The 23348-nt window shown below is 38.5% G+C and overlaps 1 protein-coding gene across 1 annotated transcript in view; it reads right to left on the minus strand.

Moving 5' to 3' along the window:
• Positions 1-23087, minus strand: part of CSTF2 (cleavage stimulation factor subunit 2) — a 28200-nt gene extending 5113 nt beyond the window's left edge. Inside the window, exons 1-13 of the mRNA XM_006084689.3 lie at positions 22979-23087; positions 21600-21678; positions 20662-20831; positions 19854-19990; positions 19287-19406; positions 19034-19171; positions 16489-16612; positions 11028-11090; positions 7960-8101; positions 7013-7188; positions 6433-6725; positions 2700-2810; positions 1875-2000 (exon numbers count right to left, since the gene is read on the minus strand). Of these exons, the coding sequence (XP_006084751.1) occupies positions 1878-2000; positions 2700-2810; positions 6433-6725; positions 7013-7188; positions 7960-8101; positions 11028-11090; positions 16489-16612; positions 19034-19171; positions 19287-19406; positions 19854-19990; positions 20662-20831; positions 21600-21678; positions 22979-23036 (1734 nt within the window). The 5' untranslated portion in view covers positions 23037-23087 and the 3' untranslated portion in view covers positions 1875-1877. The remainder of the gene's footprint in view (positions 1-1874; positions 2001-2699; positions 2811-6432; positions 6726-7012; positions 7189-7959; positions 8102-11027; positions 11091-16488; positions 16613-19033; positions 19172-19286; positions 19407-19853; positions 19991-20661; positions 20832-21599; positions 21679-22978) is intronic.
• Between the last annotated feature and the right edge of the window lie 261 nt (positions 23088-23348).

Below are 23348 nucleotides of genomic sequence, written 5' to 3' on the forward strand. Positions count from 1 at the left end.
CAAAAAAAAGTTTAAACAAATGCACCTGTGGCCCATCACTGCCCCCCTGGATCGCTGCAGCGCCCACCAGAGGGCAGTAGCACCCACTTTGAGAATCACTGGTCTAGCTAGCCGTTCATCTATGAGAGATATGATGTTTATTTCCAGTCCAGATGTTTTAATGACATTACAAATATGGATTAAAATACAATGTATTTAGCAAAGACTGCTAATTAGTGTAAATGAGTTCACTATTATATGATGATACATGGGTGGAAATTATAATATGAAGGGGGTAAAAAGTAGAAATTCAAACTGTGATATCCCAGCTGGTATTGGGACAATGTGAATTTTAAACTTTTTTTAGAAAATAGAATTAGCTATGAAATAGAAGTTCTTGGGGGAAAATTTTTTAAAGGAAACACTAATACATGTAATCAAGTTAGGTCACACGGTTATGATCCCTTTTACCTGACTGATGAGCAAGAAAAATAAGGGCAGCAATGTACAGCCATCTCTCAAATGTATAGGGACTGATGGTGACGGTGGAAATTCACTACCTTAATTATGTGCTGTAATAGTTCAATCTCTAAATATTTAATATAAAATAAATACTGGAAACTAAAACATTTATACATTTTACTGAAATGCTTTGTATTTTTCCCATTTTGATGGGACAGTTTGGAATAAAATAACACAACTGATTCTGGAAGGATATATACCAAACTATATTTAAAGGTTATGTCTGCTCAAAAGTCACTAATTATCCGAGAGATGCAAATCAAAACGACAATGCAGTACCATCTCACACCTGTAAGAATGGTTATCATCAACAAATCAACCAACAACAAGTGCTGGCAAGGATGCAGAGAAAAAGGAACCCTCGTGCACTGCTGGTGGGAATGCAGACTGGTGCAGCCACTGTGGAGAACAGTATGGAGTTTCCTCAAAAAACTAAAAATGGAACTCCCATTTGACCCTGTGATCCCACTTCTAGGAATATATCCCAAGAAACTAGAAACACCAATCAGAAAGGATATATGCACCCCTATGTTCATAGCAGCACAATTCACCATAGCTAAGATTTGGAAACAGTCTAAGTGCCCATCAGCAGATGAGTGGATTAAAAAACCACGATACATCTACACAATGGAATACTACACTGCGGTAAAAAAGAAGGAATCCTTACCATTTGCAACAGCATGGATGGAACTGGAGAGCATTATGCTAAGTGAAATAAGTCAGTCAGAGAAAGATAAATATCACATGATCTCATTCATTTATGGAATATAATGAACAACATAAACTGATGAACAAAAACAGATCCAGAGACAGAGAAGCATCAATCAGACCATCAAACCTCAGAGGGAAGGTAGGGGAGGGCAGGGTTAAGGGAGAGAGATCAACCAAAGGACTTGTATGCATACATATAAGCCTAACCAATGGACACAGACAACGGGGGTGAGGGCATGAGTGGGGGAGGGGGATGGGAGGGGCAAAGGAGGGATAAGGACACATATGTAATACCTTAATAAAGAAATTAAAAAGAAATAAAGATTATGTCTGGAAATCGAAATTAAGGAAGCAGAGCTTTTTATCCTGAATTTTTTATATTTCTCTATTTGATTAATTTGGTTAAATTGACTGCATGTCACTTTTGCCATTAGGAACGAAAGGTTAAAAAAGATTACACCTAATTCAATAGCTGAACAAATGCTCTGTAGCCTTCTGTTGTCCTGATAGGAGCTGACCTACTGAAGGGTGGAGAGAATCTTGCCAAGAGGAGCAGGCTGCAGAGAATCTTGAGATCAGGAGAGTCTTGTTGCTTAGGGTTGAAGTATATACCCCAAATGCACAAAGATTTTGCCAGACTCAGGCCAGGTAAGTCTGCTCACCTTTCAAGGTGCTCCAGTGGACTTCTGTATTTGTTCCTTTAAGATCAGGATACTCTGCCTCTGTTCGGGAGGCAGCATGGCGATCTGGTCTGCAGTCAGCTGAAGAACCTGCATGATCAAAGCAGCCTGTGAAGAGAAAAAGAAAGGTAGTGAGTTTTAATGATGGCAGTTAAAAAAAACCCCACAAAACACCACCCGCTTTGGTCAAAAAGAAAGGATATTTCACACATCACAAATCAACCCAAACCAAACAAACAAACAAAAACAACAACAGCAGCTGGTGAGAAAAAGCATAATGAAAAGCACAAGCACAACAATATCTAAGATTAGAAGACTCAAAACAGACATCTTTGGAACCCAAAGTTCTTGCAGGCTAAAGTGGTATCTGTGAGCCCTGGGAAGTTTTCAGTTTTTCATCATTTTGAACGTCTCTCCTTTTCTCAAGTTTCAGCCCTTCCAGCAGACATGAGTTCCCCACAATGGTCAAATATAGAAACAGAAATATAGTTGTAGGGGATCTGCTACTGTTTTTCAGGGAGAAGGTAGAAAAGGGAGAAGAAAGAGATCTGGATTTCCAGGTCTATCTGGCCTGCACAAAAAAAATGCTACTGGCAGATGAGTCTGAAAAGTAAGATAAGCTTCCATTTTACATCCATTTAAGGATTTTAGGACTGACCCACAAATTTTCAGGTTAACAAGATCATAAAGAGTTCTAAGAGTAAACACCACTTCCAAAGGGACTCTGCAAATCCAGGACTTGCACATGTTAAAAACAGGAGTCAAAAGAATTTGTGCACACGGAGGCAGTTGGGCAGCATTGCTTACCTTCTCATGGTCCTGTGGAGTGACTTGGTTCTGGCCAGGACTAAAGCCACCAGGCTGGCCTCCACCCTGCATATTGGCTCCTTGCATGCCTGCCCCCTGCATGACTGGGACCTACGTGCACAAAGAGAGATGAGGAAAGAGATTTTTGCAATGTCTCATATAGGCAGACAGAATCCAGTAACAGCAATGTTTAAAAATATGATTTGAGTATGGATATGAGTAAGAAAAGCAAATTAATGATTCTGAAGATCATTTCCTACTGCTAGCAACGGCAGAAGGCAGGGTTTAGGCAGAGCTCAATTAACATGTTAGATACATTTGCTTACAACAGCTCCAGCTCAACAAATACCACATAGCACAACTGGATACCATCAAATCAAGCAAAATTCAGCCACATAAGCACAGAGAAAACAGAGCATCCTGGAAAGTAGTGTTCAGTGGAAACAGAAATGAAAGCTGACAGATTTTAGAGATAATGGATGCTGGTCCACTGGGGAAGCTACATTCACAGGGATACCGCCTACCTCTAGTTCAATCAGACATAGGTTGTTCATCCCAACGGGCCCTATCCCACAAGTAAGGCAGAGAGGATCCTAATGGCAGAGGCAGAAAGGAGATGGGAAGCCTCTGGGGAGAAGACTGCTATTAGCCCAACATTTGTTTTTTTGTAACTTTCCAGAGAGAATATGCAGCAGATGCTAAATGCATATCAAGAAATATATATGATTGACCCAAATTAAAAGAACAAAGTGCAATTATAACTTACTTATTGATATTTAAGATCTTTTGTGAGTTCAATCTTTGAAGACTACCAGAACCCAGGAATAAGCCTCAGAGCACCTAGAATAGCTTAAATAATCCCTATGCTGAAGTTATGTTTACATTCAGGCATTCACCTAGAGTGTAGGTTCTCTTATTAAACATAATTGTTAGCAAACTTGTTACCTGCTTCCCCAGCAGATTAGAAGCAGCAAAGCATAAAAGAAATGAGGATAGACTGTTAGGAGCAGATACCACAGCAGCAATATGAGGAGCCAGGTGACAGCCTGACAGTGAAGGAAACTAGAAACCAAACAGGAAATAACTCTGCTTTCTATTACAGCATGTACAATAATGGATACATTTAATGGTGACCTTGAGTAGTCAAAATGATTAAAGTAAGTTTTTGTATTTTGTTTAAGAAAGGAAGGAAGCATAATACACAAAGTTGCTTTTCATTTGACTAGTTAAAAATTTGGTAGAATAGTTCCATTATCTACAACATTCATTTACATACATTAACTCACTAGACATTAGAGAGATGAAGCATTAGTACGACTTTTTACAGCTTGCTAAAATATTATCACTTCCTGGTCTTTATTGATACTGAATCCACAGATGAGTCTGAACTTTCATAATCTGTTATGGACCTGAAACATCTTTAAGTACTAATTTGAAGTATTGTAATGTGATCTAATCATTCACTAATTGCCATGTAAAGTTTCTAGGAGCACCTATTCCAGGCAGGCAATAATATGAGTGACTACACATCTAGGTTTGCCTAAGACAGTCCCAGTTTATGCTTCTGTCAGAGTAAATACTAACAGCACTCTCACTCTCAAATGGGTCCCTGTTTGATGAGAAGTTATATAATTTCTCCAGCAATAATAATCCTTTTACTGATGACTTTCCAATTTATGTGTAATGGGGGTAATTTAAAAATCTGATTTAAAATGCTCAATTAAGGACATACTGTTAAGTAAAAAACAAGGCACAGAACAGCGAAAGGAAAAATATATATGTATATTCATATTTGAAAAAATAAGAATATATGTTATTTGCTAGAATGATACATTAAAAATCTAATAAAAGCAATTACCTATAGGAGATGGGGGTCACAGGGGAGACAGGTACAGGGGAAGAAGTGAGGTTCTTATTGTATATCTATTATATATGAGTGAATGTATTTTAGATATTTAATTATACGTGTACACATTGACTCAAACCATTTTTAAAAAGGTTAGAACAGAAAATTTTTATTTTCACTACCTCAGATCTAATTAGCTTTATAGAATCTACTAATGGAAACTATATAAGCCTAATATTACAGAATAATGATTTCAACCACTAGCAGAGATAAAGAAGCAAGACATCATCTAGAAACAGTCTTCCAACCACTATTTTCAGTGTCTTTCTCCACAGAATTATTGACAGAAGTATCTAAACACATCATGTAGTTATTTGCTGTCTGTCTCCCCAACTAGAATGGAAGTCCATAAGAACAGGGACTTCTTTTTTCACAACACTATATCCTTATTACCTATAGTTCTCTTTGGTACAGGGTAGGTGCTCAATAAATATTTGTTGGATGACTGAATGAACACATAAAACCATTTTTATTATGAGGCTACTGACCATAGAAGGCACAATAAACATCGAGGTCCATGAACACATTTTTTAAAAATACAACTTGAGAAACAACAGATTACAGTTTTCTTCTACACATACCAGAAACAACACACTCATATTTCATGTTAAAGAGGGGGGTAGACACACATATACACATACACAACATGCAGGTAACAGGACAGAGTGGTACAGTGGAAAAAATAGGGGATCCTATTCTTTGCTCTGCCACTTTTTAGCTGTGTGAATTTAGATAAGTCACCTGAATTCTTGGGTTTCAGTTTCCAAACCTACAAAATGAGAGAACTGGATGACTGACATGTTCCACTTCAGTTCTGACATTCTCTCTCTTTCTCTGTTTCTCTCTCTCATACACACACTCACAGAGGAGGGGAGGAAGGCACAGAAACATATGAAAGGGAAAAGAGAGACAGAACTACGTAGAGAAAGGAGGAAGACACATATAGGAAAAAGAATGGGGTAGGGGCTATAGTGAGATGAAGGTTCTAGCATATAAAAACTCAGGGAAGAAAAACACCATCACACAACCAACTGGGGTGAAGAGGGAGGAGATGACAACACAGACAATCAAAGACAAACATATGCTCTCATAGCTGGAGACAAAAAAGAAAGCAGAGGTAAAAATTCAGTTCCACAGGTTTTAAGGTGAGCATTAGTAAACTGCCTTTCATACTTACTGTTCACTTAGGCTATGCAATGAAAGAAAATTAAAACAGGTTTCTGCAAACCAAAGATTATCTAAATGACCACTAAGAAATCTTCATATACTCTAGTGCAGTGGCTCTTAAGGGTTGTGCATTAGAATCGTTTAGGAGTTTTTCAAATGACCCATGTCTAGATTCTATGGATATGATCTTTTAAAAATAATTTTTTTAATTTAAAGATTTTTAGAAAGGGAAAGAGGGAGAGAGAGAGAGGGGAAAGAGGGAGAGAGAGGAAGATTTGTTGTTCCACTTATTATGCATTCATTGGTTGATTCTTATATGTGCCCTGACCGGAGAGTAAACCCTCAACCTTGGCGTATTGGGACAATGTTCTAATCAACTGAGCTACCCTGCCAGGTCCCAGATATACTCTTTATCTGCTCTGAATAGAAAAGCTCCTGAATTGTGAGACAAGGTTGCTCTCTTGGACTATAATCCTGTTAATCAGAAATCACTATCCTAAGGGACAGAGAAACCACAGGAAGGGAGATTCTAATCTTCCCTTTCTAACAAGCTGTGAAATAGCCCAAATCAAATAAAGCAGTAATAATCAGGCTCCATAATCAGTTCCAGAATAGATCAAGATTTCACATAGAAGCCAGAAGTGAATATGTCATACATACCTGTCTGGATCCCTGGGGGCCAACTGCCCCCATGTTAATTGGATTGGGACCCTGGATTCCACTAGGTATAGGGCCTCTAGGGCCAGGGACTGGGCCCCTTGGATCCATGCTTCTGGCCTCCATCCCTCTGACTTCCATTGCACGGGCCTCCATCGCTCGGGCCTCCATCGCACGGGCCTCCATTGCACGTGCCTCCATCGCACGGGCCTCCAATCCTCTGGCATCTAATCCTCTTGCCTCCATGGCTCGTGCCTCCATCCCTCGTGCATCCATGCCTCGAGGATCTCTTCCACCTATAAAATAAGGTCCAAGAAAACCACTGTGTAGCTATTCACCTTTACTGCATGAAGAATCAGCAACCTAAGAAAGACAGAAATCAATTCCTCTAGCCACATTCCCACCCCCCAATTACAGGAGACTGCTTTCTCCTCCCCAATTTCTCAGATTTGCAGATAAAACTTAAAAATGCCTGCCAACCCTATCACCCCAGCATTCTTTATCCCAGATTAGAGCCTAAGATAGCTGGCTTTATCATCAACCCACAACTACCAGTCAATGTTGTGATGTGGTCTGCCCTTACCTCTGCCATCCAAGGGTGGACCCCTCTGATCTAGCATGGGTCCTCTTGGCTCTGCCATTAGAGGTCTGGGCTCGGCTAATGGCCCTCCCCTCATGTCATGTGGGGGCGGGCCACGACTGTCATGGCCAGGGACATGGTGCATGGGTGGACCCTGATGAGGTGGTCCCAGGTAACCTCTACAGATGGAAAAAATGATTATATTTTAAAACAGAACCTAAAAATAAGACAAAAGTATTAACCAGAAGATCAGTAAATAAAAATCAGACAAAGAACTTATGTAAACACCAGTCTATGAATGCTAAGAGAATAACACCAAACAGATTGAAAAAAAAGCTATAGAGATATAAATCAACATATTCTAGAATTTCATATTTGGTCAGGGTACTCATAATTAAAGAGGACTTAAAGTGGATATCCATTATATATAATGAGTATGCAGTATAGTGCTTAAGAACACTGTTATCATATGGGTTCAAATCTAGGCTCCATCACTTATTAGCTGTGTGATCTTGGGCCCATTTACTTAACTTCTCTATGCCTTGGTTTCTTCATCTGTAAAATGGGACTGATATTATATCAACCTCACAGGTTCATGTGGATTTAATGAGATGATCCAAATTCAGTACTCAAAGTAGAGTCAGAGGCATAATTCTCATTAATATAAATTGTTTTAGTATGATTATTACTGCCATTATTAATATTACTACTACTAATAAGCAATATAAGTTTTTCCGGCCTGGGTATGTATGCTAGAATTTCTAATTTCTGAAGATGCAAGTTGTCATGGTTAGTTGAAAATGACATACTCAAGTACACAGTTCTGTGCAAGGAGAAGTGCTTAGTCTTGAATAGCAGCCAAGAGGCATAACTGGTATGGAAAGACTTTGTTCTCAAAGCAAGGGAAAATTCTGATTCCTCTAAGCTTTTCCTTCTGTGTCATTGCTTACCTAGGCTCTACCTCTCCAGTTACAGAAAGTAAAGTGCCCCCACGTGGGTCATTTGGAGCATCTCCTAACAGACCTCGAGGAGTTGGGACGTTGGCAGGCAAGGGCCCACGCTGCATAGCTGCTCTGGGGTCTTGCATCGGCACTGACAGGGAAACAAATGGGGAGTTACTGCTGTGAAGGACACAAGGAAACAAGAAATGACTCTATACACCACTGACAACATAATTCAGACACCTTAGAGTGGGTGAAACCTCACCACAGCAGACTCCTCTTGCAGTTCAAGAACAGAAGCAGGGTGTAAGCAGAATCTGTGCCATGTCAGAGGTATGGATGGAATTATATTAAGAGCAAACTGGGGAGCAACCTGCCAAGGACTAGCACTGCAACCTGAAGAAACTTATACACCCGGTTTTCCTTATAATCAACCCTAGTTCAAGGACCAGAGTCACAAAAAAGAGGTAGGGTCTCGGAATATGTGAACACTGCCATGGCTCTGCAAGAACCTGCTGTCTCCTTACAGACTGCTATTCCATCCAAGCCTCCTGACACCAGTAGGGAGGGAGTACAGCCTCGGACAGATGCCCATATCATCCATGTTCTCTGCCCTGTGTGAAGAGGTCAATCTTAGGCTTGTGGCCCCAACAGGAAAAAATTTAAAAACAAAAACCCAAAACACTACCCTTTTGGGTTCTGAATGTGAGGATGACTGACAAGCAGCCCTTGTCCTCTCAATGTCCCACCCTGAACACACAAGCAAAAGGAAACCCACAGATACAATGGGTACCTTGAACTCGCTCAATTGATGCAGGCCCAGCGGGTCCCACAGGCGAGTGCTGTAGGGTTCCTAGGTAAGCAGTAAGTTGAAAAGGAGAAAGAGCAGACACTTAAAATAGCTTGAACACACATGCAGAGACATACACACACAGACACTGGAGATTTATATGTGTAAGTTAAAAAGTCAAGAGTTCATTAGTTTGCCTAGGCTATAAAATCTTCCTTTACTATGTTAGCATCTTTGGTTCTGCTTTCATCAGACTGCTTCCAAAGCCGAAACCTGTGGGACACTGATTTTACTGGGGCAGGAATAACCAGCCACTTTCCATTTTCACCTCTGCTACTATGATTCCCCCTAAATCTCCTTAGAAAAGAAAATATAAAAAGGATGGTTCTGAATTTCTATTTAGGTAAAGAGTATAAACATATTTCATAAGTAAAAAATAAAATAACTTATACTGAATGTGAAGGCAAGATTTATTCTGGAGAGGCCCATAACAGAAGTACCAAATGGGGAAATACAATGAATGAACTTTAGACAAGGAAAGAGAGTATCATTCCTCAAGAAATACTCTGTCACTGCAAGTCTTTCATTATAAACAAACACCATGACAACAGCAAACAAAGACTAATGAGATGACAAAAGCACTAACACTAAACAAAGGTGGCAGAATGCAAGAGAAGTATCTTCTTAAACATCTCACGGTCTCCTTTCACCATTATAAATGTGCCAAAGAAACAGAAAAAGAAAGACAAACTAGGTATAAATGGAAAGATTCTGGCTTCCTCTGCTGGATACTGAAGGAAAACCATGAAGGGAAACTCATCTCACTTTGTCTCTTCATGAAGACAGCCTTGAGAAGCCTTCAAAACTCGAGCCATTTCCCTGTTAACTTTTGAGCAGAAAAATGAAGATAACGATAGCAGGAAGGAAGATGTCTTGTGGAAGTATATATTAAAAAGCTATAGCTTGAATTATGGCTTGGCGGAGGTAAAAGTATGACTGAAACCCCAATTCCTTCAAACTACTGCAAAAATACTTAAGGTTTATACACAATCTATTGATTAGCTGAGGGGGGTGGGGCACAATTGCACAAAAGCATGGAATACTCAGATGAAGTATTTAGCCAAGAGCTTGTCCTACTATCAACCATCTGACAAGTTTATTAGTTGTCACTTCAGTAACCAACCCCAGTGTATATAGACAAGGAGTAAGTATATAGTCCTATTTCTTAATATTTTGCTTAAAAATAGGTTTTACTTATAGGCCATATGCTAAGAATAACTTAAGCTTCTCTATGCTTGTCCAAAGAAAATATTTTGGAAGTTAATAGAGGTGGTAAGGATTGACAAAAAGAGGATTCTAGGATCAGACTTTAGAATCTTAGCTCTGTCACTTACTAGCTGGAAGAGAAGATGAGTGCCCCAAGTCCAGTCCATGTGACTCAGATATCGGCATTTACTTACCATGTCCCCTTCAGTAAGGGATTCAAAACTCTGAGCTTCCATCTCTTTATGAGAAAACTGAAGTGCTGCTCCCTAACTCACAAGGTTGTTTATAAAAATTAAAGTGCCTGACCTATAGTATGCACTCAATTTTACTGTTAGCTCCCTGTTTTCTCACTATCTCTCCTCCTAATGTTGTTTTTAACTGAACCACTGCATTTTCTTTTTCTTCAAACTCTAGTAACATAGAGAATTAATGTGGAGATTTCGTAGTGCTTAATGCTGTGGTATCCAGTGTTACTGCCATCAAGTAGATTTCACAGACCTTTGGTCCCCTCCCAGTATTCTCTGGGGTTTCAATTTAGTCTTCTACATAATCAGCCACACATTACATGCTCATTATTAACATTCCTTACTCAATCAACAGATATCCATAGAGGAAGAGCGAACATGTCAGTAGAATCATTATAGACTATCAGGAAAAGGTGATATGAATTAAATGGCAACAAAGGATCCTTTGCTTCATCATCAATTCTTGTAGAGCTGGGTTCTGAATCACTAGATGGAAAGTACAGACCAGAGGTGTCAAATTGAATTTTCTGCAATGATAGAAATTATTTGTATCTGTAATATCCAGTAGGGTATCCACCAGCCCCATGTGGCCATTGAGCAGTTGTAATATGGAACTGAATTTTAGATTTTACGTAGTTTCAATTTAATTCAAATTACTTTAACATTCAAATATGTTGAAGTATATGTGGATAGTGGCTACCACATTGCCATCTTAGTGCAGATATAGAACATTTCCAAATCCAGTCCACATTAATCAGATATTACTACCTATTTACCTTGTGCTCGTTCCATGGGCACTGGTCCACCTCCTGGCATTCCAACCTGGGCCGGCATCCCTCCTAGAACATAAAGGGCAAGAAAGAAAACACAAATTAGAACAGTGGGGAAACAATTAGCACGGTGGCTGAGTTAACAAATATCCTCTTTCTGCCTCACAGACAGAAACCTAAAAAGGCAGATAACTACCACCAAACAATGTAGTTATATAGAAGATGGGAATTTGTTAAGCTTCAGTGACAGAAAAGTGAATTAATCTCCAGTAGGAGGCATGCAGGAGGCAGCCAATTAATGATGATCTCTCTCTCCCTCTCCCTTCCTCTCTGAAATCAATAAAAAATATTTTTTTAAAAAAGAATTACCCTGCCATGCGTGTGCAGGAGGCAACCAATCACTGTGTCTCTCTCACATTCATGTTTCTCTCTCTCTCTCTCTCTCTCTCTCTCTCTCTCTCTCCCCCCCCCCTCCTATTCCCCCTCCCTCTCACTCCGACTCTCTCTTAAAAAAAAAATCAATGGAAAAAATATCATCAGGTGAAAATTAACAAAACAAAGTAAACAAAAGATTTACCCTGTCTTGCAAAACTTTCAAATGTCTCGAACATTCACACAAATGAATATCTGTTTATGGTCATCAGAACTCAAAACCCAAGTCTGTTTTATTTGTAAACAAAAAGGTCCTTTGCCCTATTTATATGTTTGTGTTATATTTTCCAGAAATTCAGAAATGAAGTTACTGAGTAAATTATGGGCACTATATTTTGTTTTGTTAAGAACTTTACCAAGAGCCCTGGCCTGATGGCTCAGTTGGTTGGAGCATAGTCCTATGCCCTGAAGGGTCTTGGGTTTGCTTCCCAGTCAGGGCACATACCTGGGTTGCAGGTTCGATCCCCTGATCAGGGTGCGTATGGGAGGCAACCCATCAATATTTCTCTCCCACATCAATGGTTTTTCTCTCGCTCCCTAAAGTTAATAAAAACATATTCGCGGGTGAGGATTAAAAACAAACAAACAAACAGAACTTTACCAAGAGTTTTCTCCATTTCAGAAAATCACATCACTGATGTCAAAGTACTTGTGGTATTTGTCAGAAAGACATACCTGTATCTGTCTACATTTGTAGCTTTAACATTCATGAGATAGGTGCAAGCATCTGACTACTACCTTTTGCTTTTTAGTATAGTTTTGCCCGAATAATTGTATATTAAAAATATTTTGTTATAAATTAATATATTTTAACTTATCTTTTATGTTATGCTTAGGACATTGTACTGATTTTACTTATTTATTTATTTTTGAAATCATGTTACGTAGGTTATATGTTCTGTGCATTTCATTTCAGGATATTAAAGAGTCACTGCAATGTATCTATTAGGAAAAGGGGCCAAAGATAGAATTGAGAACCACTGGTCTATTCTAACCAGTATGATAACAGTATGACAACTGCTATACAAAAAATAATCATCTATCACAAGTCCTTGTCTGGCCCTTTCCACATAGAAATTCTTCTCTTTTCCTCAAAAGAACAACATATGCTGCAAGTGGGGAAAATAGACAAGCTGAACTATTTGCAGTCATTAGTACTTACCTAAAATATCAAGTACACTTCACACTCTCTTATTCCATTTAACGTACCAGGCATCAAAGAGCCATGGATACAAAATACCTGAACTGGTGCTAGGCCAAGCCCTGCTACTAAGTGTGATTTTGAACAAGTTATTTGATGAAATTAATGTATTTCCAGGCTTCTGCATATGTAATGTGAAGGAGTTGGCCTACACCAGTGTGGTTCTTAGAGTATAGTCCTCAGACAAGTAGCATCAGCATCACCAGGGACTTGTCAGAACTGCAAATATTCAGGGCCCTACCTCGGACCTGCTGAATTAGAGTCTGGAGGTGGGGACCTGCGATTTGTGTTTTAATAAGCTCTTTTGGTGATTCAACTTCAAACTAAGTTTGAGAATCACAGGTCAAATTGATTTCAGAGCTGTCTTACAGCCATAACATTTTATGATTTATTCAGACCACTCACCAAAACGATACAAAGATAACTATCTGAAGAAAGTGGTGGCAGAAAGAATTATGGGCATCATTTCTCATGTTATAAATGATCACATAACGGCACTTTTATTGTATGCACTTGCTTCTCAGAAGTGGAATTGGTGGGTCAAAGTGTATATGAACCTTTAATGTGCGACTTTCTTAAAAGGTGGAAAAACTTCACATTTCTGGCAGCAATGTAATTAATGATAACACATTCCCCATCAAGAGTGTCATCTCTCTTTGAAACTTTTGCTGGTTGGATGGGTTTAAATAAAGCAAAATCCTGCTATTTAACTTGCAGTCCCCTGCCTATAAATGAATTTGTTCTTATTGCCATTTGGATTTGCTCTTCTATGAAGTGCCTATTCATTTTCTTTGCCTGCTTTCCTAGTAGGTTATTCTCGCTTCTTATGAACTGTCAAAGGGCTTTGTAAGGGTACCTCAAAAATCTTAGTAGAGTTTTAAGTTTTAATAACTTCAGAAGTATAAATGCTATACACTCACCAAAAATATCACTTGAAAATTCATTTACTCTTAACAACTTAATTCCCTCTTCTTGATATCTTTTTTAAAAATTATTTTTCTAATTCTTTAAAACTAGGACTTAAGATTCATTTATTCTTTAATAATACAGGCATTTAAGGATATTCATTTCCTTGCATACCACTTTTATTATTTCCCATAGTTTTTTATATGAAGTATACTACTTTTTGTTCTTTTAGATAATTTATAAATTTCTACTTTTTCTTTAATTCAAGAATTACCTAGAGTATGATCCTAGTACAAGTTTTTTCCAGTCACCATTTAATTATTTATTTCTAGTTTTATTGGCTTATAATCAGAGAACACAGCCTGTAAAATCAGCCTATAAAATCTCTGTATTTTAAAATGTGTTTTTATTTTATGGCTAAGTACATGGCCAAGTTTTTTTCTTTACTGTGCCATGGTCATTTGGGGGGTGGGGTGCATTCTCCAGTCAAAAGATATAAGGCACCTTCTATATATTACATCAAGCTTATTGATTCCATTATTTTATTCCTTTACATCCTTACTTATTTTTTGTCCACTAACACAATGCTACTCAAAGTGTGGTCCACAGACAATGTCGATCCACATTCTGTGTTAACAGTTCATGGCAATGTAAGTATAGAAATGGAGAGCAGTCACTTAGAAACCTTTATAGCAATTTGACATTGCTGTGACATCTGAGTGCATGGTCGTCACACTTGGCTCAGGGTATTTGGATGATTTTCAACTCGTAATGAGCTGCATATGTCATGGCTTGCAGACTTGTCAGGTGTAGTAGGACCATATTACAACTATTTTCAGGTAAATTATTCACTTACAATTCATAAATATATAAAATACAGGATCTATTTTTTTCACTGAAAGATAATTTAAATTTAACTGTAACATTATAGGACAGTGATGGCGAACCTTTTGAGCTCGGCGTGTCAGCATTTTGAAAAACCTTAACTTAACTCTGGTGCCGTGTCACATATAGAAATTTTTTGATATTTGCAACCATAGTAAAACAAAGATTTTTATTTTTGATATTTATTTTATATATTTAAATGCCATTTAACAAAGAAAAATCAACCAAAAAAATGAGTTCGCTTGTCACCTCTGACACACGTGTCATAGGTTCGCCATCACTGTTATAGGATAAATGAAAATTGTGGGTTGCTGGAATTTCTTTAAAAATCCCTTCTTCTGTCCTTTGTCCACTTGTCTCTGTACAAAACAGAATGATTTATTCAAATTATCCCCCATGAGTAGTGATGCAGTCAATCTAACCCAGATTAGATAAATTAATAAGAAGATTGCTTTAAAAAAACTTTTAATATTGATATACATTGTGTTCATACAGGTGTTTCACATGGGGAATCTCTATTTCATGCATACCTTTAGTTACAATTACTGAATGATGAAAAGCTACAAATGTAACAGCAATACTATATTAATTCCTATATATACAATTTCAATGAACAAATTAAGTTTTTAAAATTCTTTTTTCCTTTTGTTCTTTGGTCTGATTATATTTATTTATTAATTTTAGAAAGAGAGGAAGAGACAGACTGAGAAACATCAATTTGTTGTTCCATTATTTGATTATTTGATTCATTATTTGATTCTTGTATGTGCCCTGACCAGAGATGGAACGTACAACCTAGGTGTATCAGGAGGATACTCTAACCAACTGAGCTACCCAGCCATGGCCTGGTCTGATTATATTTAATGAAATGGGATTTTATGTCTGTTAAAGAAGAAGAAATATGTCCATGTATTCTGTCTGTTTTTTTCCCCATTATGTTTTTACCCTAATCTAACAGTCTCTGATTTCTAATGGAAGAATTCAATCCATTCACATTTAGTAGAATAATGACTATACAAGATTTTATTCCTTCCCCCTTACTCTATTTTTATTATTACTTACTTCACAATATCATTTTATTTTTCTCTGTATTTGCTGGCTTGCTCTAGTTTCCATTCATTCCAATTTTCCTTTTATTAATTTGGAAGTTTTACTGTACCTTTCCTCTTTACTGTCCTTTTCCCTGCTCTCATAGGATTTGTATATAAGAAATCAATTATTTCTTTTACCTAGGACAGTGGTCGGCAAACTCATTAGTCAACAGAGCCAAATATCAACAGTACAACAATTGAAATTTCTTTTGAGAGCCAAATTTTTTAAACTTAAACTATATAGGTAGGTACATTGTTATTAACTTAATTAGGGTACTCCTAAGCTGGCCTTTGCTAAAAACGTCCTCAATCTGATTGAGGTACGTTCGCTGAGGTCGACCCCTTCCAACTCTCCCATCCACACTCGTCTTGTATACTTGTTTCGTCTATCTCCTTTCGTTCATCCTCTCTATATGTCCAAACCATCTCAACATACCTTTCTCAATCCTCGACACTACATCTTCTTTCACTCCACAAGGTTCCCTAAAATTAACTTAATAAACTTTACTTTTGTCACCTGCGCGCGATTTGCAAACGCGACTAGCACTAACCACTGCACAATGAGACTGCTAACTCACTGGCTCACTCAACTCGTGCATGAATTCGGTGCGCCTCCCCCACGCCACATCTCCCGTCACCCGACCGACACCCCCCACTTCTTCTAACGCCACTTCTTCAAAATAGACTCGCCCAGGCCGAAAACCGACTTCTGTGCATGGGCCACGAAGTTTCAATGGCACTGTCCGCGCGCGCCTGCACGTGGTATTTTGTGGAAGAGCCACACTCAAGGGGCCAAAGAGCCGCATGTGGCTCATGAGCCGTGGTTTGCCAACCACTGACCTAGGAGCTATATTTCCTAGTTGTGTATTAATTTTATATCAAGATCTATCCCATTTGCAATAAAAAACTTTAGCAAAATACCAAAATGGTGAAGACTCTAAATGCAACATACCGCCGGGAGCTAAGGCACCAGGGCCAGGTCCTGTTACAGCAGTTGGTATTTGTCCTGGTGCTGGAACTCCAGCCTGCATAGAAGCTTGCATCAAAGGAGGTGCACCATTGACATGCATGCCACCCTAAACAGGAGAAAAATCAGAGTATGTAGACATCTCAGTGGAGACTCAACACACAAAGTCTATGACCTTAAAGAATCTTCAAGCTGACAACCCAAATATTCTGCCAAGAATCCTTTTTGTATAGCATGTCTCATGCAAACTTTGAACAGAATATGCAATACACATGAAAAGCCTGGTTATAATACAGTTAGATGGACCGTATTCTAAAAGCTAAGACTGACAAGTCTTATTTGTGTGTTGAGGCTACATGTAGCACCTATTGTTGACTTCATGACTGGGGCCTAGCAATAAGACTAAAAAAAAAAAAAAGGTGCCAAGGAGAAAAAGAGGAGACTAGGACATTTTTATAAAGAAACTGCTGGCAGTCTGAATTTTTAAGATGAAATTTTAAAAATCTGACCAATGTTTTCTCATCCCTGTCCTGAGATATAATTCTGGTTTGGGGGGAATGATAATTTTTTAAAGCTACATTAAAGCTCCTGGAGGGAAAGGGATTCTTTTCATTTATATATTCCCCAAAGAAGTGAGCAGTCCCTTGGAATAGAAAGAGCTTAATAAAGAAAGAGTAAAAACTAAGTTATATTTTTAAAAATCACATATACTCTCAGAGAACACAAACAAAACTCTCAAACAGAACACTGTATTAAAACAGGTTATGAGGTCATGCAGAACCAGGTTTAGATCCTGGATGTGCCACTTACAATTATGCTATTTTTGGACCAGTTAACCTCTCTGGGTCTTAATTAATTTCATTGTATTTCTGAAAAAATGCTTAATTACAATAGGGGTTAGCAAACTATGGCTCATGAGCCAAATCTGGCTTACTGCCTCATTTCATAAATAAAGTTTTATTGGAACACAACCACGCACATTTGTTTATGTATTGTCTGTGGCTGATTTCAAACTCCAATGGCAGAGTTGAGTAGTTAGGAGAGATTCCATGGCCTGCAAAGCCAAAAATATTTACTACTGGCCCATTTACAAATGTTTGCCGACTCCCGCCTTAAACCTTTGTATCATCTACCTAAGTGGTTTGCCTCTGCCAATCTGATAGGTAAAAAATGTTAGATTTTTGTACTTTCTGCTTACATTTATCTTTTTTTGAGGTTGAACACTTTCCCATATGTTTAATACATATTTGTATTTCCACTTTCGTGAATTGTTTATGTGAATTGCAAACTTTTCTACTGAGTCTTGGTAATTTTATTACTAATTTTAGATCCTTATAAGTGCTGGAAATATCTACTTTCCAGCACTTATAAGGATCCAATGATAACTTTAAATTCTCTGGAGCTGAGAAATACGTGATTTGCTAGTTTCTTATTTCTGTGGAAGAAAGTAACAAGAGTGTATTTTCTGCTCTTAGAGTATCATGAAAAATTCCAGATATATAAATTATATGGTTAATAAAATTAACCACACAGCTTAGGAAATAAATTATATACACAACTGAAATCTCCCATATGGTCCTCCTTAACTGCACCCTGTGTCGCCTTCTTAGCCACTTCAGAAGTCTTACTGGTGTTCTGAAATTTTATGTAAATCATTATATACTGAACATAGTCTTTGTAACTCACTCAACATATATTTGGGATATATGCAGATACATGTATCCCATATTTTGGGAATGCTTCCATATTCACTTATTTCCACTTCTGTTCGGTATTATGTTTTTAAGTTATCTGTGTTGATACCATGTATCCTAGTTCATCTTAACTGCTATATAGAATTATGTTTTTGAAAGTCATTCATTGTGACAAATATAGTTTAACTGTTGTAGAGTATACCATATTTTCTTCATTCTTTTGCTGATGTACATTTAGAATGTTTTTAATTGTTCACTATTATACTGTGGCAATAAACATGCTTCAAGATGATTAAAGACTCTTAAATAATAACCCTGTTGTTCACATGTGTGGCAAATACTTTTTCCTAATTTGTCATCTGTCTTTGGTGTTTATTTCTTTTCCTCCATAAAGAATTTTTTCAGTTTTCAAATGTACTGATTTTCTATGGCTTCAGGGTTTTGTGTAAGACTTAGAAAGCCAGGTTTTTACTTTTTTCATTGGTAAGAATGGAGATAATAAGAGTGCCACCTCATATAATCGCTGTATTAAATAAATTATTAAATTATACAGTGTATATAAAATAATAAAGTACCAACCACAGTGCTACACATGCATAGACACACAAAATTAGCTTATAAAAGGGGCGTACAGGAAGGACTTCTTAGTTTACGAACTTGGCATCAAATCTATATTCATTCAGATGCCACATAGTCTGCAACCTGGAAACTGCCTTTATGCCTGGAAATTGAAATTACCATCTCTGGCTCTGGTCCATCTTCTTTCAATATATCCTCCTAAAAAGAAAATGACATTCTAAGACAGATAAAAGAAATGTTAGAGAGTAAAGCCATACCATAGGCTGGGCCCCAGGGGCCTGAGGATTCTGCTGGTTCATTGGCACACCGGCTCCTGAGGGAGGCCCAGCACTGTGGACTGGCTGAGGATTGCCTGCCATCAGTGTTGGGATATTTGTCTGGCGATGCAGAATTTTCTAAAAAGTAAAAAGACAAATCTATGAACTGTCTGTTTAACAAAACAATCAAGTAGTTCCTACCCCTACTCAAGGTTTACCTCAGTATTTCCATAAAAGAACCAGTAGCACTCACCAGGGCGATTTCTGGATCCACAATTCTCATCACTACCTGTGCTTGTAGCAAAGCATAAGCCAGTTGAGGGTTTTGGAGCAACATGTTCCGTGCTTCCTGGGGACTATTCTGGACACAAAGCTGAAAAGATACACAGAATCATCATCAGGTTCAATGCTTATTGCTTAGAAATCAATAGTGACTTAGAACTATTCCCATCAGAGAAAAGCAATGGTTTTTGCATAGCACACAAAATTTTGTCACAGCAGGCAAGAGAAGGAAGAGGCATTTCAAATACCATAATTCAATCATTTAGGAAAAAATTCACATTTTAATATCTACATCTGATATCTATGGGCCACAAAAACCCAGCCAGATTATATTGGTGTGGTTTGTGTACAAAAATGGGAAGCTCTTTGCACAAAATGTAAAATATACTGTGCACATATGGAATAGTAAAGGTGCAAGAAATGGTGGTCAACAGGCACACCTTCTACTTGAGCTCAGGGAATCATTTCCATTTACTTCATCAATAACTCTTAAATTTGATGTGATTGGATTTATTCATAATTTAATGCCTCCTCCCACCTTCATCTGTTTCATCAGCTCAAACATCTGCTCCGGTGGAAGACTGGCAACTGCTTTGCTAATGGACTCAGGAGCATCCTCAGGGCTGATGGTCTCTCCATAAGGTGATTCAATGACAGGGGCACCAGTGCCAAGGCCTGATCAGGAAGAAAGTACAAAAAAGTTAAAGAGGCAAAATAAAGAGCTAAATCATTTCAAATATCTACTTTCCAGCACTTATAAGGATCCGATGATAACTTTAAATTCTCTGGAGCTGAGAAATATGTGATTTGCTAGTTTCTTATTTCTGTGGAAGAAAGTGACAGAGTGTATTTTCTGCTCTTAGAGTAAAGCTGGGGCTAGGATCATATAGGTGAACAATGTTAACCTAAATTAGGGATTAAGCATATCAATTTCCTTTGACAAGTAATTTCCGAAGCAAAAGGTTTAAACAGAAAAATATGCTAATTTCAAAATGGAATTTCTGGATATCACCTCATAAAAAAGCCATAAGAATGCCTTAGCGTCTCCACCAGCTACAGATCTGGCAACATAGTTACTGGAGTGGCAAACACCAAGGACATATTTAGTACTACTAATCACTTGGTGGCCTGAATTCATCTTCAAATGGAATTAACTCTTTAGCAACTGAAGGACTTCTAAAGTCAACTTTACCTTGTTTCTCAAAGATATACACTTCCCCAGTGCAGGTACCTCAGGTGGGTCAAGCAAAGAAGCTGTGTGGGTAACCACTTAAGCAGATGCTAAAACATACCATAAATGGAAAATCTTCATTGTTACATCTCCACTAACTTGGGTTCATACTCACTCTTCAGTTCTTCTTTGTTCTTTTCACTGGCAGCATTATCCACTCGAAGTGCTCTTCCACTGAATTCACGCCCATTCAGGTTTCTCATGGCACTAAGTGCTGTCTCTTGGTCTTGATATTCACAGAAGCCATAACCCTTTGGCTTTCCTGTCTCCCTATCATATACCAACCTGAAGAGCAGAACCAAGTATCAGGCATAACTGTTACATACACACAGGGATCCTGCAAACATTGCCATGTTCCAATTTGGTGAACTGTAAGCCAAATAACTATCAGTCTGACTGCCTCACTGAACTATGTTTTAAACAATGAAAAATTTTATTTTAAAATTACAATTGACATTCATAAACATTTTAAAAAATGAATCCCTCTCTCAGCTCAGTTGACAAGATAGGGCAGGTCAAAAGGATCAATAGTGAAGGGGCTTGCTCAATTTGGTGTCGTAGAAAAAGTCCACACCCAGCAGTGTTGTCAGCAGAAGTGACAATCACAGGGGTGGTTGGGTAGGGAATGCTCACAACTCCACTAGCCTGAGGTTAGAGTCATTGTTAGAAAAGGCACATTTTTTTTTTGCTTGACTGTGTGTATGTGCAGTAGATTCTGGAGAAAACTCAAACCAGTTACACAGACCTGGCTGATGCTAAAGCTGAACATATGTGCATAGGAAACATAAAAGGGGCCTAGGAGAGAGTAAACCCTGGGCATACTTGAAAATGGCATGAACTCTGAATGCTGCCAGCATTCCCAAAAATGTATCTTTTAGTAAAAATGAATGTGAATTGTATGGTCTGTGAACTACATCTCAATAAAGCTGTTACAAACAAAAAAACCAGAAGAATGCATGTACAAAATCATCAGTAAACCTTAACATTATTTCTAAGGGCCAAATTTGTGGTAATTTTTAAGAAACTCCTACAAATAGCAAAAGAGAATCATACCTGAAACTAACAACGGGTCCAACCTCAGAAAAGATGTCCTTTAACTGCTCTTCAGTAGCTTCATATGGAATGTTTCCCACTAAAGAAGAAAGTAGATAACATTAAAATTCTGAGTTTGTAACCTAGATCTTTAGTAAGAAAATAAACAGTATTTTCTTATATCGTGGAAAATATAACAACTGGCTCAAAATACAGTGCTCCTCCAATCCCAGTTCCATGGTACTCCCTTAGACAGGATTTCAATTTTTGCTGACTTTAATTTCAAGAGAAATAAACCACTGAGACTAAATACAAAAGGTGTAGACATGCCTAAATGTCAGTTCACAGACTGACTAGACAAGAGTTAGATTTTCTTTAACTTTGGTGAAAATACTGAGGCATTGGTATTTACCTGAAGGTCTGCAAGTCTTATCAATAACTACTAAAATAATCTATAATGTAATTTTTAAAACCGGCTCATATGTCCATATTTACACACACACCACAAAGGAGAAAGGCCATGGATGTAGTGGAAGATGTTTAAAATTATTCTGTACTGCTTTGCCATGGCCCTTCCAAACAGTGCTTTAAAATCACCACACACAGCCCTGACCGGTTTGACTCAGTAGATAGAGAGCATTGGCCTGCGGACTCAAGGGTCCCAGGTTCGATTCCCTTCAAGGGCATGTGCCTTGGCTGCGGGCGCATCCCCAGTAGGGGGCGTGCAAGGGGCGGCTGATCGATGTTTCTGGCTCTCTATCCCTCTCCCTTCCTCTCTGTAAAAAATCAATAAAATATATATTAAAAAAATCACCACATACATAAAAACAACTTATTTCGGAAGATTACTTAGAATAGATTCGACGCTCCTTAAAATTTCTTTGATGAGGTCTTAATCGTTCATACATTCATTCATTTACTATCCACCTTAAGACGCCAGGTGGCCCCTACCACTATCAACGAACTGAAATGTAAGGGGCTTTAAGCACAGAATGGAAGTCCTTATAAGAGGGTGGAAGTGGACTCAAGTATCTATAACCTCGGCACAATATGTTCTAAAATAGGAGATTAAAAGTAGTATGGGACCGTTGCTAAGCGCCCTCGCTTCTAGAAAACAACTGAAGCGAGAAAATCAATGAAAGGAGAAACGCGTAGAAGCTGAAGGCTAGTTTAACTTCCTTAACCACATCGTGGAAAGGCTGCTAAACCGCGGGAGAAGGGGAACATCATTTTACCCACGAGTCCATCAGCTTGGCCGCCCCACAAGAAAGGCAGGTAGAGCTGTACCCCTGACCTATTACCCGTTCCCAAAGCGATTCAAGAGGTGCAGGGGGCGTTCCTCGCTGCTCCCTGCCTCTTTCTGTCCCTCCCCATGCTTGGCAACACCTAATTTCTCTTACCGAACACCGAACGTAGAGAACGATCTACCGCTGGATCTCTCACATTCATACCCGCCATAGCTCTCTTCCTGTGGCTTCCGGTTGCCCGGGCACACTTCCGTACTGCGCATGAGCCTAACGACCAAGACGCACACGTACAGCGCGTGAACCGGAAACGCCTGAGCCGGGCTGACGCAAGGCACCTTCCCTGGCGTCATTGCGTCACGGGAGGCGTGTCTTACGTGTTCCTTAGCGTAAACTCTTGGTCTGGGCTGCAGCCCGAGAATAACTCCCTTCTAAGCCGGATTCTTGGCGTTTCCGGGAGAATATAATCTTTTTTTTTTTTTAAGGCTAATACAAGTAATTGTTGACCACAATAATGATTGCAGCA

The sequence above is a fragment of the Myotis lucifugus genome, unplaced genomic scaffold, assembly GCF_000147115.1.
Source record: "Myotis lucifugus unplaced genomic scaffold, Myoluc2.0 scaffold_13, whole genome shotgun sequence".
Lineage (NCBI taxonomy): Eukaryota > Metazoa > Chordata > Mammalia > Chiroptera > Vespertilionidae > Myotis > Myotis lucifugus.